This window comes from Bos indicus x Bos taurus, chromosome 15, assembly GCF_003369695.1.
Source record: "Bos indicus x Bos taurus breed Angus x Brahman F1 hybrid chromosome 15, Bos_hybrid_MaternalHap_v2.0, whole genome shotgun sequence".
NCBI lineage: Eukaryota > Metazoa > Chordata > Mammalia > Artiodactyla > Bovidae > Bos > Bos indicus x Bos taurus.
The window spans coordinates 41,095,885-41,110,031 of NC_040090.1; the positions used below are offsets into that span (position 1 = coordinate 41,095,885).

A 14,147-nucleotide genomic window follows, 5' to 3' on the forward strand; every position below is an offset into this window, starting at 1 on the left:
TGGCAACCCACTCCAGTATTCTTGCCTGGAAAATCTCATGGACAGAGGAGCGTAACAGGCTACAGTTCATGGGGTCACGAAGAGTTGGACACAACTTAGCGACTAAACCATACTATGTGTAAGTGAATCAACTTTGCTCTACACCAGAAATGAATACAACATTGTAAATCAACTACTTCAATAAGGAAAAAAAAAGAAAGGAACTCCTTGGAGGCTGTGGGTTTGCAGTAGCTGTACAGTATTAGTAAATAGCAAGATTATAAAATCTGAAGGTTCATTTTTAAAAAGTCAAAAGTACTAGGCCATTTTTGGAAAATCATAAGATACATATACATGGTGAATGTTGCCTTTTTTTTTTTCCTCTTAAGAAGTAGGAGATAAAATGATTGATTGGGGTCCTTTGATATCAGAGTCAGTGTAATTGGTAACATGAGTTTCTTACATTATTTGTTGAGAACTCTCAGTCTGTTATTTAAAACCAGACATTAAAAAATGATTTTCCTCCATGAAGTTTTTAGATGTGTTTGTCATCCTCATTCTTTCTGAACACTTAGTTGCAGAATACTCTAGTTATGTTATTATTTATTGCTAATTGTTTATGTTGATGTTCTAGGAACAGAGATAGCTATGCCATCTATACTCCAATTTTAAAACACTTATCCTTAACCCTTTGATTCCTCTAGTGCTAATGAGCATGTGAATTACATGCTTTTATTTCTTCTCTGGGGACAACTTCTGCCATCAGCAGACTGTCTTTTCATCCTGCTCATCTCACAATCCATTGCCAGTGTTTTTTTTTTTTTTAGACACAGTGGTTGTCAACTTGTTACAGTCCAGAATGGCACAACAGGGGAGGGCCTTTGATTATTTGGACCAATGTTACAAACAACTCCAAATCCTTACAGTTCTTTAGACTGTAGTCTGTGCAATCACTCATATTTATTTATTAGACTCTCTTAAATACTTAAGCAGTTACAGACTGATTTAAAGGTTTTGAGACGCCTCCTTGCAGTTTATATTTTGTGTTGATCAGGTTCTTACAGGAGTTGCAGGAGAAGATGCAGAGTGTCATGCAGCAAAATTGCTAGAGGTCATCATTCTGCAGTGCAAAGGGCGTGGCATTGACCAGGTCAGTGAAGCCATTAATGATTCAGATTGCAGGATTCAGAGAAGGAATCTTTCCTTCCGCTTTTTGTTTTTGGGCATTTGTTATATATATATATTGTATGTTGTTTATTATGACACCAAGATAACATGTTAAAAATGTTTAAAATTTAACCAATATTTAATAGTGATCATATATTTAATATGTATGGAAATAAACAAAATGATTACCACAGTAAGGTTAGTCAGTAGGAATATTTTGAATCCATGATTGCTCTTGTGGTGGGGCTTTCATATCAGTGAAGACTGATTTTTCTCTAAAATTGGATTTCCCACTGAAATGCTTCAGCAATAAAAATTATTGGATCATTTAATGGAAAAGGGTTTAGTTGAGGAAACCAGAAAATTAATATGGTTAGGATAGTTAATGCCTGCTGTTACTGACAGTTTTGAAATGTTTTGTTCTTTCTCTATAGTGTATTCCCTTATTTGTGGAAGCAGCTTTAGAGAGGCTCACGAGAGAGGTGAAGACAAGTGAACTTCGAACAATGTGCCTGCAAGTTGCCATTGCAGCTTTGTATTACAATCCACACCTACTTCTCAATACCTTAGAAAATCTTCGCTTCCCTAATAATGTTGAACCAGTTACAAATCATTTTATTACACAATGGCTTAATGATGTTGATTGTTTCTTGGGGTAAGTGACATGTACTGGGTCTTTGTTTATATAACTTTGTGAGGAACTGTGCAAAATTTTTTTAAGGAAAAGAAGAAAATATTTATTTTATTTTTTTCAGGCTTCACGACAGAAAGATGTGTGTTCTGGGCCTGTGTGCTCTTATTGATATGGAACAAATACCACAAGTTTTAAATCAGGTTTCTGGACAGATTTTGCCAGCTTTTATTCTTTTATTTAATGGATTAAAAAGAGCTTATGCCTGCCATGCAGAACACGAGAATGACAGTGACGATGACGATGAAGCTGAAGATGATGATGAAACGGGTAAGGGATTTGCAGTGTAGGAAGCCAGTCTTATTACCTAGTTAGAAATATCACTGGACTTATTCCTTTAGCCCTTCTTCTAATGAAATGTGGGATCATAGCTAAATATTTACATGTTCATTCATTCATAGACTGTTACTAGATTCCCACTGGAGTGTAAGGTCCATGAGGGCAGAACTTTGAGCTGTATCTCCATTACATAAAGCAGTTCTAGGCAAAAATGGCACCCCACTCCAGTACTCTTGCCTGGAAACTCCCATGGATGGAGGAGCCTGGAAGGCTGCAGTCCATGGGGTCGTTAAGAGTCAGACACGACTGAGCGACTTCACTTTCACTTTTCACTTTCATGCACTGGAGAAGGAAATGGCAACCCACTCCAGTGTTTTTGCCTGGAGAATCCCAGAGACGGGGTAGTCTGGTGGGCTGCCGTCTGTGGGGGTCGAAGAGAGTCAGACATGACTGAAGCGATGCAGCAGCAGCAGGAAAAAATGATTTTTGGTGTGGGGTTTTTAGTGTTTGTGAGCATCTAATACATTTCACCTGTGAGATACTACAGACCACAAGAGTAAAAATAGATGTTGTTTAAGTTATTGTAATGGTTCCAAAATATGATAATTGCCATTTTTGTCTTTTATCATATATTATTTTAGCCAGCCTTTTAAAAAAAATCTCATAAAAGGTATTCCTGTGGAAATAACAAACTGTTGCTTTACTATTGGTATTTATTTGGTTTGGTAAATACCATAAGGTTCAGAGCATGCCAAGTGCTGGCTCTCATTCAGTCCATTTTCCAATTTTAGAATCTATATATAATATTAGAATACTGGAATCTAGATTATTAACAATTGTGGTAGTTTTCTTAGATTTCTGTGAGAATTTTTTTCTATTTATTGCTGAATGTGTATTTAAACACCAATTCCTGGAACTCTCCCTTGAATTATTCAGTTGTGATTTTCCAACAATGATCATTGTCAGTGAGTTAAAATGAGTAACAGAATATTTCAGTGTTAACAAGAGCACCTTTTTATGACTTGGCAGAGGAACTGGGCAGTGATGAAGATGATATTGATGAAGATGGACAAGAATATTTAGAGATTCTGGCTAAGCAGGCGGGTGAAGATGGAGATGAGGAAGATTGGGAAGAAGATGATGCTGAAGAAACTGCCCTGGAAGGCTATTCTACAATCATTGATGATGAAGATAACCCTGTTGATGAGTATCAGATATTTAAAGCTATATTTCAGAGTAAGTTTACTTGTTCTATGTAATTCAGATAGTTCCATATGACCCATTTTCCTGAATCAAACTGTTCTTCTTTATGTCTGCCCCCTAAAGAAGAGATTGGTGTATATCAAACCCAAACTAGAATACGATTTAGGATTGTTAGGCAAAGTAACCAAAGTTACTTCTCCTATTGCCTTAGACATTCAGAGTATTTTCCTCATCCTGTTATTTTACTTTTATTTAGACCATAATTTTGAAATAGGCACATCATAGGAAAATTGTATACTTCATTGTAGCCTCCCAGGTTTCCCCAGAAGTATCTACCCTTATGTTTCTTGTGTTTGTGTATTTTTCCGCCTGGCTAAACCTGTGCTTACCTATCTGAGAATTTGACCATTTTTTTTACATGTATAGTCTTGGGAATCTTTATTCTTTTCTCCTGCTTCACAATGCGTGGCTATAGACTGCTAGGTGCCACTTTTTGTTTTTGATAATCATTTACTTGGATTTCAACAAAATACAACATCAGTATTCTTTAACCTAGCTTAAGAAATTTAAATTGACACTATATTTGAACCTCCTTTCCTTCCAGTTAACTACTTTCCTAGTTTATCATCCCTATACATTATGAATTTTGATGTAGAATAAATTCTCTGATAAGCAAAGCATTAATCTTCCAAGCCCATGACAAAGCAGTTTTGATGCAAGCTTGCGGAAATGCAAGTAATTGTTTTGGTGCTATGTGGCAGGCTGTTAAAATTGATTGAAGTGCCAAGAACTGACTGGCTTTTGTCCTTGACTGTGTATTTTGTATACTTAAACACATGTTAATTCCTAAATGATGGTTTATAATAGAAGGCTCATGCACAGTAAAGGCAATAAAGTAGAATATCATGAGGAAATGAGTTTTCATTCTTGGGAATTACTCTGTAAAAATTTTTTATTTTGTGGAAAGCCTTTATAGAGAACATTTCTCTCACTCACTCACCATCCACACAAACCCCTTTCTGTAGCTAATTGAAACACAGACATATATAGTTAGACTTGTTACCATTATATATCAACTTATCTAGTGCGTGTTTTCATTAAACAGTGAGATTTTTAACACCTGGTCTTGTGATATGCTGGGAAATTTTGTTATTCCTTCTTACGGGTTGTATTTGACCATTATTTAGACTATAATATAAAAATATGTGAGTACTGCAGAGTACCTTTCTATGGAAAGACTACATATATTTAAGAAAGATTTTTGAATAAGAAATGCAGAAAAAAATAATTTACTTTGTACCATTCATCTCTTTTTTAAGGTTTCTGGGTTTTGTTTTTTAATGTAGGAGTTTGAGAATTATATCTAGAATGTGGGAATGTGTCCATTTTTAAGTTGTTTTAACTCTGAATCTTCTAAGGAGTTTGAGTTAACTTTATTTCTAGTTTCCCTACTTTGTTACTTGTTAGATAACAACTGATTTAGGCTCTATTTACTAACGGTGAGGATTTTGAGCATGATTAGATTTTTGAGGCATAATGCTAAACCATAGCTTTTTCCCCTGTATGTTTTTCTCACAAACAATTTAAAATACTGTAGGTAATTATTGGGAAAATATAAACGAGATCAGAATTTCAGTACTGGAGGTAGAGTAGAGGGAATAGAATAGTAGAGAACTACCAGGACTCTTACCGCTCTTTTTTACCTTGTTTTCTTTTTGATAGCTATACAAAATCGTAATCCTGTGTGGTATCAGGCTCTGACTCATGGTCTTAATGAAGAACAAAGAAAACAGTTACAAGATATAGCGACTCTAGCTGATCAAAGAAGAGCAGCCCATGGTATGTTACTTGACCCTCTTTAATGCAATTAATAACTTTGATACAGCTTTAAAATTTAAATTTGGTGATTTAAATTATGTAAAAGCTACAGTTGTTGGAAGTGATAAGAAATTCACTCCAATCTGTAGGAATGAGATGAATTTTGGTTTTGGCCACAATTTCTTAATTTTAAGTGTAGTTGAAGACTATAATAAGGTTGCTAAACCTCATGAGGCTGGTTTGATAGTGGAAAATTCTGAAAACTGCCGTTTCTTAAAAGTATATTAAAGACATACATCATTTCTTTTCATCAGTAAACGTTTCATGCTTAACGATATATAAATGCTTTTCAATACAGGATATTTTAGGTAATACACATTCTAACAGTTTTGTAGGTCTTAATAACTGTGAGTAAGACTAGTTTTATATTCAGCGAGGGTCCTCCTTATAAAAAAGGAAGTATTTATACCTCCTTTCTAAAGTATTTATATTTGAATTTGCTTGCAGTAAATTCATTAGCTGTTACTACCTTTGGATTTGGATCTGTTGATTCACTGTTTGACTCAAAATAGGGTATTTAAAGATTTTTCTTTTTAAACAATGGGAAGTAAAAATTGCCTAAGAAGTCTACAGCATACAGGAGAGTTCATCTTCTCTACATATTACACACTTCTCTTCTTTACATATGGAGGGAGAACAGAGACCAAAGTTTGGAACTTCCTGGCTAATATTGGTGGTTTAGCTGTTGTTAATGTCTGTTGGTTCCTTCTGTTCTCCAAAGTAGTAAGCTGATCGAATGCTCTACCAAACGTTTACTTTTTGTTTTTCTAGAATCCAAAATGATTGAGAAACATGGAGGATACAAATTCAGTGCTCCAGTCGTGCCAAGTTCTTTCAATTTTGGAGGCCCGGCACCAGGGATGAATTGAGTTACCACTTTCCTTCCTGCAGTGTGATTGTAGTGAAGAGCTTGTGTTCCTCCTAGTAGCGGTTCCAGAACTGGTTCATGTTATCTACTCTAAACTAATTGATCAATAGATGGACAAAGAAACCCCAGAAGGTGGGACTTGATCATGCAACTTGGCACTGAAAATGAAACTAGAGGGATTTTGGCCGGGGAGGGAGGTAACTTGGGGGGTAGGGAGTATTTTCTTTATTTTTTGAAGAAAGTAAGGATTTGACTGAAAGTTCAAGTGACACTGTGGAAATCTGCAACAGGAGGGGATGTCATGAAGGCAGCTTTTCTTTTTCTGAGGAAAAAAATAGGCATGGGCTACAGGACTATTTAAAATGTCTCATTTACAGTATAAGCTCAAAGGTAGATGTAATTTTTACACCTATGAGTATTTGTCCAATTTCTGTCTCTCCTTCACCATTGGGTATCTATTCTTTATATGTAAATAAGATAAGGTAATGGATAGCCTTATTCAATCTTCATCATTTTCATTCATCAAAGATTGTTCCTATGTAGATTATTGGACATTTATTGTAGCACTACATAACTGATTAAAAAAAAATCTGTAAATGAATTAGCACTTTCATATTGAAACAAGCCTGCTAGCCTATGTATAAAATAGCAAAATGTTTGCTGTTTATAAAAAGATGGGATGTAATGGGGTGGGGGGCAGGGGTAATTTCAAGTTATTAATTTAAAAATGAATTAGCAATTTTGTACCTGGTGACTTTGTGGTGCACTCACCTCTGATAGTGACTTGAATTCGGTATGTTAAAAGGGGTTAGTGATATTTCATTGCTGCTAAAAATGGCAACTCCCTCTGTGTCCTGTTTTTTTCTTAAAGCTCTCAGTGTACAAGTGGATATTTGGGTACAAGACCTTACTGTAACAAAGAGGAAAGGTGATATTTGAAGCATGTAAATTGGATATAAAGTTCTACTCTTAAAGAGTTGATCAAAGAGTATGACTAAACATCTATATATGCAATCTATTAAAAGAACTTAATTCGGCTCTTATGTCTTGATTTGATTGCAGTTTTTTTCTAATTATAATTTTTTTCCTCATTGATCTATTTTTATCCTATAACTAGAAAGAATAGGAAATGCACACTTTTAAAATTGACATTAACACCTGCCCACCTCCCTTTCCCATCTCCTCTGCCCCTCTTGTTGATGCTGGTATCTGATAGGCTGAAGGCACAGGGTTCCCTCCAAAAACCACTGTTGATACCACTGCAAAAACAAGCCAGCAACAAGACAACATGGAGAGGTTGGCTTGCTTCCCTCTCTTCTAACTGCATGTTCAAAAATAAGCTTTTATTGATCTTGAACATCTGTCAGATGAGTCATACGTTGGGTTATTTTTTTATATACATGTATACACACAATATTTCAAATTGAAAGCAACATCTCAATGGATTCAAAACTATTGAGTGCTGTTGTCTATAACAGACTAGAAAATTTGTAAATGTAAAAATGAAACAAATGCACATATTATTTAAAATGCATAATGAAAACCCATTGGTGTTGTGTTTTTCTTGTATGCCAGTAATTAAGCCACTACTGTTGGCATTGTTTGGTTTTCTATTTTAACACTGAAGGAGTGAAAGTATTTCCTATATTTATGAATTTACTATGAAAATCTTGGCAAAAAAAGAAAAAAATGTTTATCTGAAATGTGTGGGTGAAAATTGTTAATCAAGTGTGTTTCTACTTTTTCGCCCCAAGTTGAACACCATCTGTAAACCCTAGGTTGCTTCAGGGGATTTCATTATTACATAAAAGTCATAAAATTAAAATGGGGTAGTTGTATATATGCAACATTATGTACAGAGGGGAAGTGCTGAATAGTATTAAACATTTTTGTCTTCCTTTACCTTTTATCCCCTACCTAATATCTAGTCTACTTTTTTAAATTTCAAATTTCACTGCTCTTTGAATTGATAATTTCAATTTTCACATTGTTACTGGAAACCATATTAATAAAGGTTTTAGTTATTTCCATGCACAGTATGAAAATTCTCGGTTGCTGAGATTTTGTTTCAAGAAAATGTATTGGCATGTCTTTGAGATCAAGTTTTATTGTCTCCTCTGTCATACAATCCAAACTAATCTACATTTATGAATTTTTGACTGAAATGAAAGACCTTAAAATTAAACTATATTTAATATTAAATATTGTTCAAATGGTAGTTTCTAATGCATCAAATATACCTCGATTATTTTCAGTATTTCCTTAAATATAACATCAAATTAGAGTTTCTTATAGATTATGAATCTTGATAATGTATCAGTGTTTTTAAATAAGGTTATAGGACTTTTAGATAACTTTTTGAGAGTAGTATTTATAAACTTGTAATTAGTTGCATGTGGATTTTATTTATTTCTTTAACATACAGCATTTCCCACAGTTTCACTAATCTATAACTTATTTTTTAATTTATACAAGTTAATTCTGATTTTGTTTGGGTTTCAGTATGTCTTTTTTAATGGCTGACATTAGCATAAAATCTTCACTTTTTTGTAAACCTAAGCCATCCATTTTTATAAAAGCTATTCGTTTATCAGTATTAAATAAAAGATGTTAATCTATTTCTCTGCAGGTAACAGAATGGTGATTACTAATCTACATGCCTTACCAGGATAATGACTGCTATGTTCACCTCTTGAAGAGACCAGAGTGTAGAGCAGGGGTGGCCATACCACAGCGCTGTGGCTATGTTCAGTTCCAGATATAGTCCCTGAAGCAAGCATTTAGAAAAAGTTATTAGGGATTATATTAATATACACCATGTCTTTGGGAGGATTTAGCACAATGGCTTAAGCATAGTAGGCATTCCATAAGTGCTTGTGAAATAAATGACCTAAACTTACATTAAAACATTGGTTATAAAAATGTCAGTTCTGTTCTATGTAATTTTAAGTTTTGGTGAATGTTGATCCCTTCTGAAGTTGAGGTTTTACCGTTGATGAGGTTGGCCACCCTTGCAGTAATAGCATTTTACTTCGGTGCCTGTGGTTTTTACAAACGGAAACTAGATATAATAGAAATCCAGAATTTTGTTACTATGAGAGGAATATCTTTTAAGTAACTTTTTGAGAGGTAATTCCCCCTTTAGTTTTTTTTTAGAGCACGGGTGATAGGTAGAAATTTGTCAGTTATATTTGGTATCTGAATCCTATATTTAAGTGCTTCCTGCTGCTGCTGCTGCTAAGTCGCTTCAGTTGTGTCCGACTCTGTGCTTCCTACCAGAGTCTTTTTTAAAATTTCCTTTTAACATCCTTTTAATAAACTCAAAAAGGAATTTCCTCAATCTGAAAGAAAGGCTCAAACTAATGGACTTAATAATGAGAGTAAAAACCCTTCCCCCTAAGATCAAAAATGCCCCTGTTGCCCCTTCTGTTTAGCGTTGTACATAGGGTTTTGTTTATTGTTGTTCCATTGCTACTGTGTCCGACTCTGGCCCCATGATCTGCAGAACGCTAGGCTCCTCTCTGTCCTCCACTCTCTCCCCGAGTTTGCTCAAATTCATGTCTGTTGAGTCAGTGATGCTATCTAACTATTTCGTCCTCTCCTTTTGCCTTCAATCTTTCAATAAGGGTTTAGCCAGGGCAGTTAGGGAGGAAGAAATAAGACATCCAGTGGGAAAGGAAGAAGTAAAATGTATTCTCAGATGACTGATGTCACAGAAAACCCCGAAGAATCCACACACAAAGAGCTAATGACTTCAAGTTTGCAAGGCATAAGATTAATATACAAATACACAGTTGTATTTCTATACAGCAGCAGTGAAATTAAGAAAATTACATTTACAGTGTTGTTTAGTCACTAAATTATGTTCGGCTCTTGCCACCCCATGGACTGTAACCCGTCAGGCTCCTCAGTCGATAGGATTTCCCAGGCAAGCATACTGCAGTGCAGTGGGCTGTCATTTCCTTCTCCAGGGGATCTTCCCAACACAGGGATTGAAGTCTGCTGCTTGGTTGGCAGGTTCTTTACCACTGAGCCATCACCTAGTAAGAATAGGTAACCTTTTTTTTCTTTTTTTGCTGTAACTTCTGGCTTCTGGGATTTTAGTTCCCCAATCAGGGATTGAACACATGCCCTTGGCAGTTAAAGCACAGAGTCCTAACCACTGACCACCAGGGAATTCCCAAGGATAGATACCTTCTACTGACCAAAGGAATAGAATTGAGAGTCTAGAAATAAACATTTAAGTTTATTGTCAATTGATTTTCAACAGGGGCTTCCTAGGGGCTTCCCTCATAGCTCAGTTGGTAAAGAATCTGTCTGCAATGCAGGAGACCCCAGTTCTATTCTTGGGAATATCTGATGGAGAAGGGATAGGCTACCCACTCCACTATTCTTGGGCTTCCCTTGTGACTTAGCCAGTAAAGAATCCACCTCCAATTTGATCCTTGGGTTGGGAAGATCTGCTGGAGAGGAGAAAGGCTACCCACTCCAGTATTCTGGCCTGGAGAATTTTCATGGGGTCACAAAGAGTCGGATACGACTGAGCAACTTTCATATTCCTAGGTGGCACTAGTGGTAAAGTATCCACCTGCCAATGCAGGAGACATAGGAGACTCAGGTTCTATCTCTGGTTTGAGAAGATCCCCTGGAGGAGGGAGTGGCAACCCACTCCAGTATTCTTGCTGGGGAATACCATGGACAGAGGTGCCTGGTGCGCTATATAATCCATAGGATCACAAACAACTGGACATGACTGAAGTCACTTAGCACATACTTATGCACAATTTTCAACAAGGGTCCCAAAACCAATGTAGGAAAGAATCTTAAAAATGGCTCTGAGACAGCTGGGCATATTCTTAGGAAAAAATACAGGTGTAACTCGTGGTGACTGAACTAGTTAAGTTTCTTGGATATAACACCAAAGACCAAGAAACAAAAACATGATTTAGATTTCATCAAAACGTTGGTTCAAAGGTTACTTTTGAAAAGTGGAAAGACTCCACAGGATGGGAAAAAATATCTGCTAATCTTGAGTATATGCAGAACTTAACAAGAAAACCCCAATGTAAGAATGGTAAAGAATCCAATTAGACCTTTCTCCAAAGAAATAAATGGCCAGTTATCTTAGGAAATGCTTAACATATCTAGTCATTCAGTTCAGTTCACTCAGTTTTGTCCAACTTTTGCGACCCCATGCACAGCAGCACACCAGGTTTCCCTGTCCATCACCAACTCCTGGAGCCTGCTCAAGCTCATGTCCGTTGAGTTGGTTGATGCCTTCCATCTCATCCTCTATCGTCCCCTTCTCCTGCCTTCAATCTTTGCCAGGATCAGGGTCTTTTCCAATGAGTCAGTTCTTTGCATCAGGTGCCCAAAGTATTGGAGTTTCAGCTTCAGCACCAGTCCTTCCAATGAATATTCAGGACTTAGGATGGACTGGTTGGATCTCCATGCAATCCAAGGGACCCTCAAGAGTCTTTTCCAACACCACAGTTGAAAAGCATCAATTCTTCAGCCTCAGCTTTATAGTCCAACTCTCACATCCATACGTGACTACTGGAAAAACCATAGCTTTGACTAGACGAACCTTTGTCAGCAAAGTGATGTCTTTGCTTTTTAATATGCTAGTCATTAGGGAAATGCAGATCAGAATTCATGATGCAGTATTCCTTATCTACTATCCTGTTTAATCAAGAAGGTACACAATCACAAGTATTGGTGAGGAAGAAGAGAAATTGTACCCCTGTACAGTGTTGGTACAATATAAAATACTTATCTGTTGTATAAAAGTTTGACGGTTCCTTAAAAGATTGAAAAGTGTCACCTAAAAATTCCACTCATACACATATATATATGTATACGCACACACATATATATATATATAATTTGAGAGAATTGAAGCCTATCCACACAAGAACTTGGTGCACAGTTGTTCATACTAGCATTATTATAGCCAAGAGCAGGAAACAATCCAAATAGCCACTGGTGAGTGGATAAACAAAATGTGAAATATCCATGCAATCAGATTTTTGACAGTAAAAAGGAATGATGTGCAATTACACACTACAGAGTGGATGAGCCCTGAAAACAATTCAGACACAAGTCCATATATATGAAATGTCAGGAATGAGCAGATCCGTAGATTAGTAGTCACTGGGACAGGGGTGGGGAGGGATGAGGGAATGGAGTGAGTGTGATGGGCGTAGGTTTTCTGTTGGCATGATTAAAGTGTTTCCCATTGGGTACTGGTGATGGTTGAACAGCCTGGTGAATATACTAAAAACTACTGAAGTGCATGTATACTTTAAAATGGTGAGTTTTCTGATATACGAGTATCTCAATTTTCAGTTTTCAGTTTCAAGTTTGTTTAAAGTTCTCTAAAAAGTAATACTCAATGTTTATTCATTAAGTAAGAGCTGCTGCTGCTGCTACTAAGTCACTTCAGTCGTGTCCGACTCTGTGCAACCCCATAGACTGCAGCCCACCAGGCTCCCCCATCCCTGAGATTCTCTAGGCAAGAACACTGGAGTGGGTTGCCATTTCCTTCTCCAATGCGTGAAAGTGAAAAGTGAAAGTGAAGTCGCTCAGTTGTGTCCAACTCTTAGCGACCCCATGGACTGCAGCCTTCCAGGCTCCTCTGTCCATGGGACTTTCCAGGCAAGAGTACTGGAGTGGGTTGCCATTGCCTTCTTCGAAGTAAGAGCTAGCTATCCCCGTACATAGGGAAAACTGTCTTAGAGATTGTATTCTGCCAATATTTAGTTATTTGAGCTAACTGCTCTTTTTTTTTTTTTAATCACATCACCCCATCAAACAGCCCTAGCTGGCACTGAACTTTGGCAGGGTGGATAGCAGGAGGAAGAATTCTTAAAAAAAATTTTTTTCCTGTAAATGCTGCATCTTTGTTATATATTTCAATGTAATACAGCATTAGAAATTTAACACTGAGCCATCTTTTTTTCCGCCTCCTCCCAAAATTACAGCACCTAGTGCTTTTCTATAAAATGGTATCAATCTTACTGTTTATTTGGAGACAAACGCTTCACTTGAAAAAAAAAAAAAAAACCCTCACCTTGACTTGAGTATGTCTTTTCAGAAAAATAAAAATCATTTTAAAAACAATGGTTTCATTTATAGACTATTCTTTACTGCTGAAGTACTACCTACTGACTATGTATATTAGTGAAACTTGATTTTCCTTTTGTCTAGAATGTTATATTTTAGATTTAAGCAAATTAATTAGAAGCCAAAAATGACTGCTAGAATCTTACGGAGGAAACCAATTTCAAAGGAACACCTGGAATCTTCAAGGGCTTTAATTGATAAAATTTTGTAAATAAGAGTTTATTTTCTCTTAGCTTGCCATTAAAATCAAACACATTAACCACAACTAATAACCTTGGAGCTCAGTTATCAGGTGCTATTTTCAAAGATGTAACGAATGAATGCTTCTCTGGTGGCTCAACAGTAATGAATCCGCCAGCCAACACAGGAGGTGCAGGTTCCATCACTGGGTAGGGAAGATCCCCTGGAGAAGGTAATGGCCAACCACTCCAGGAATCTTGCCTGGGAAATCCCACTACAGAGGAGCCTGGCAGAAGAGAGTCCTGAGGTGGCAAGAGTTGGACACGATTTAGCGACTCATTCAACAACGAATGAATGAATGAATTGGGTTAACAAGTGGTCCATGAGTAGAGCTGGTAAAATGGCAAACTGCACATACTGGAGTTACTATCAATAACTTGAAATGATGGGAGTCCTGCAATTAGCCACTAACAAAACATTACCAGTATTATCAGCACTATGCTTAAGTCAGCATACATACTGAGAACTATATCTGAGATTGGAAAGGAACGTTTTAAGTAACATATACTTCTAAAAGTATATTCTAATAAAGCTCTGATTAATGTTTTCAGTGTAGAAGCCGAGTGAGATTAACTGAGTTTATACTGCAGAGCAAGGATTCTGGGTCCATGAGCCCTATGAAACTGTGATGCCTTTAGTATATTTTTCATAGCTTTCATCTGAATCTCAAAGGAGTTTTCAAAGTGCTTAGAAACCACCGGTGTTGAACATTAAAGT

The 14,147-nt window shown here is 36.6% G+C and overlaps 1 protein-coding gene across 1 annotated transcript in view; it reads left to right on the forward strand.

Annotated features, from left to right (window-relative positions):
• IPO7 (importin 7) overlaps window positions 1–8,267 on the forward strand; it is a 45,472-nt gene extending 37,205 nt beyond the window's left edge. The window contains exons 20-25 of the mRNA XM_027563240.1: window positions 1,034–1,129; window positions 1,581–1,801; window positions 1,902–2,107; window positions 3,146–3,352; window positions 5,042–5,158; window positions 5,969–8,267. Of these exons, the coding sequence (XP_027419041.1) occupies window positions 1,034–1,129; window positions 1,581–1,801; window positions 1,902–2,107; window positions 3,146–3,352; window positions 5,042–5,158; window positions 5,969–6,066 (945 nt within the window). The 3' untranslated portion in view covers window positions 6,067–8,267. The remainder of the gene's footprint in view (window positions 1–1,033; window positions 1,130–1,580; window positions 1,802–1,901; window positions 2,108–3,145; window positions 3,353–5,041; window positions 5,159–5,968) is intronic.
• Window positions 8,268–14,147: the final 5,880 nt, after the last annotated feature.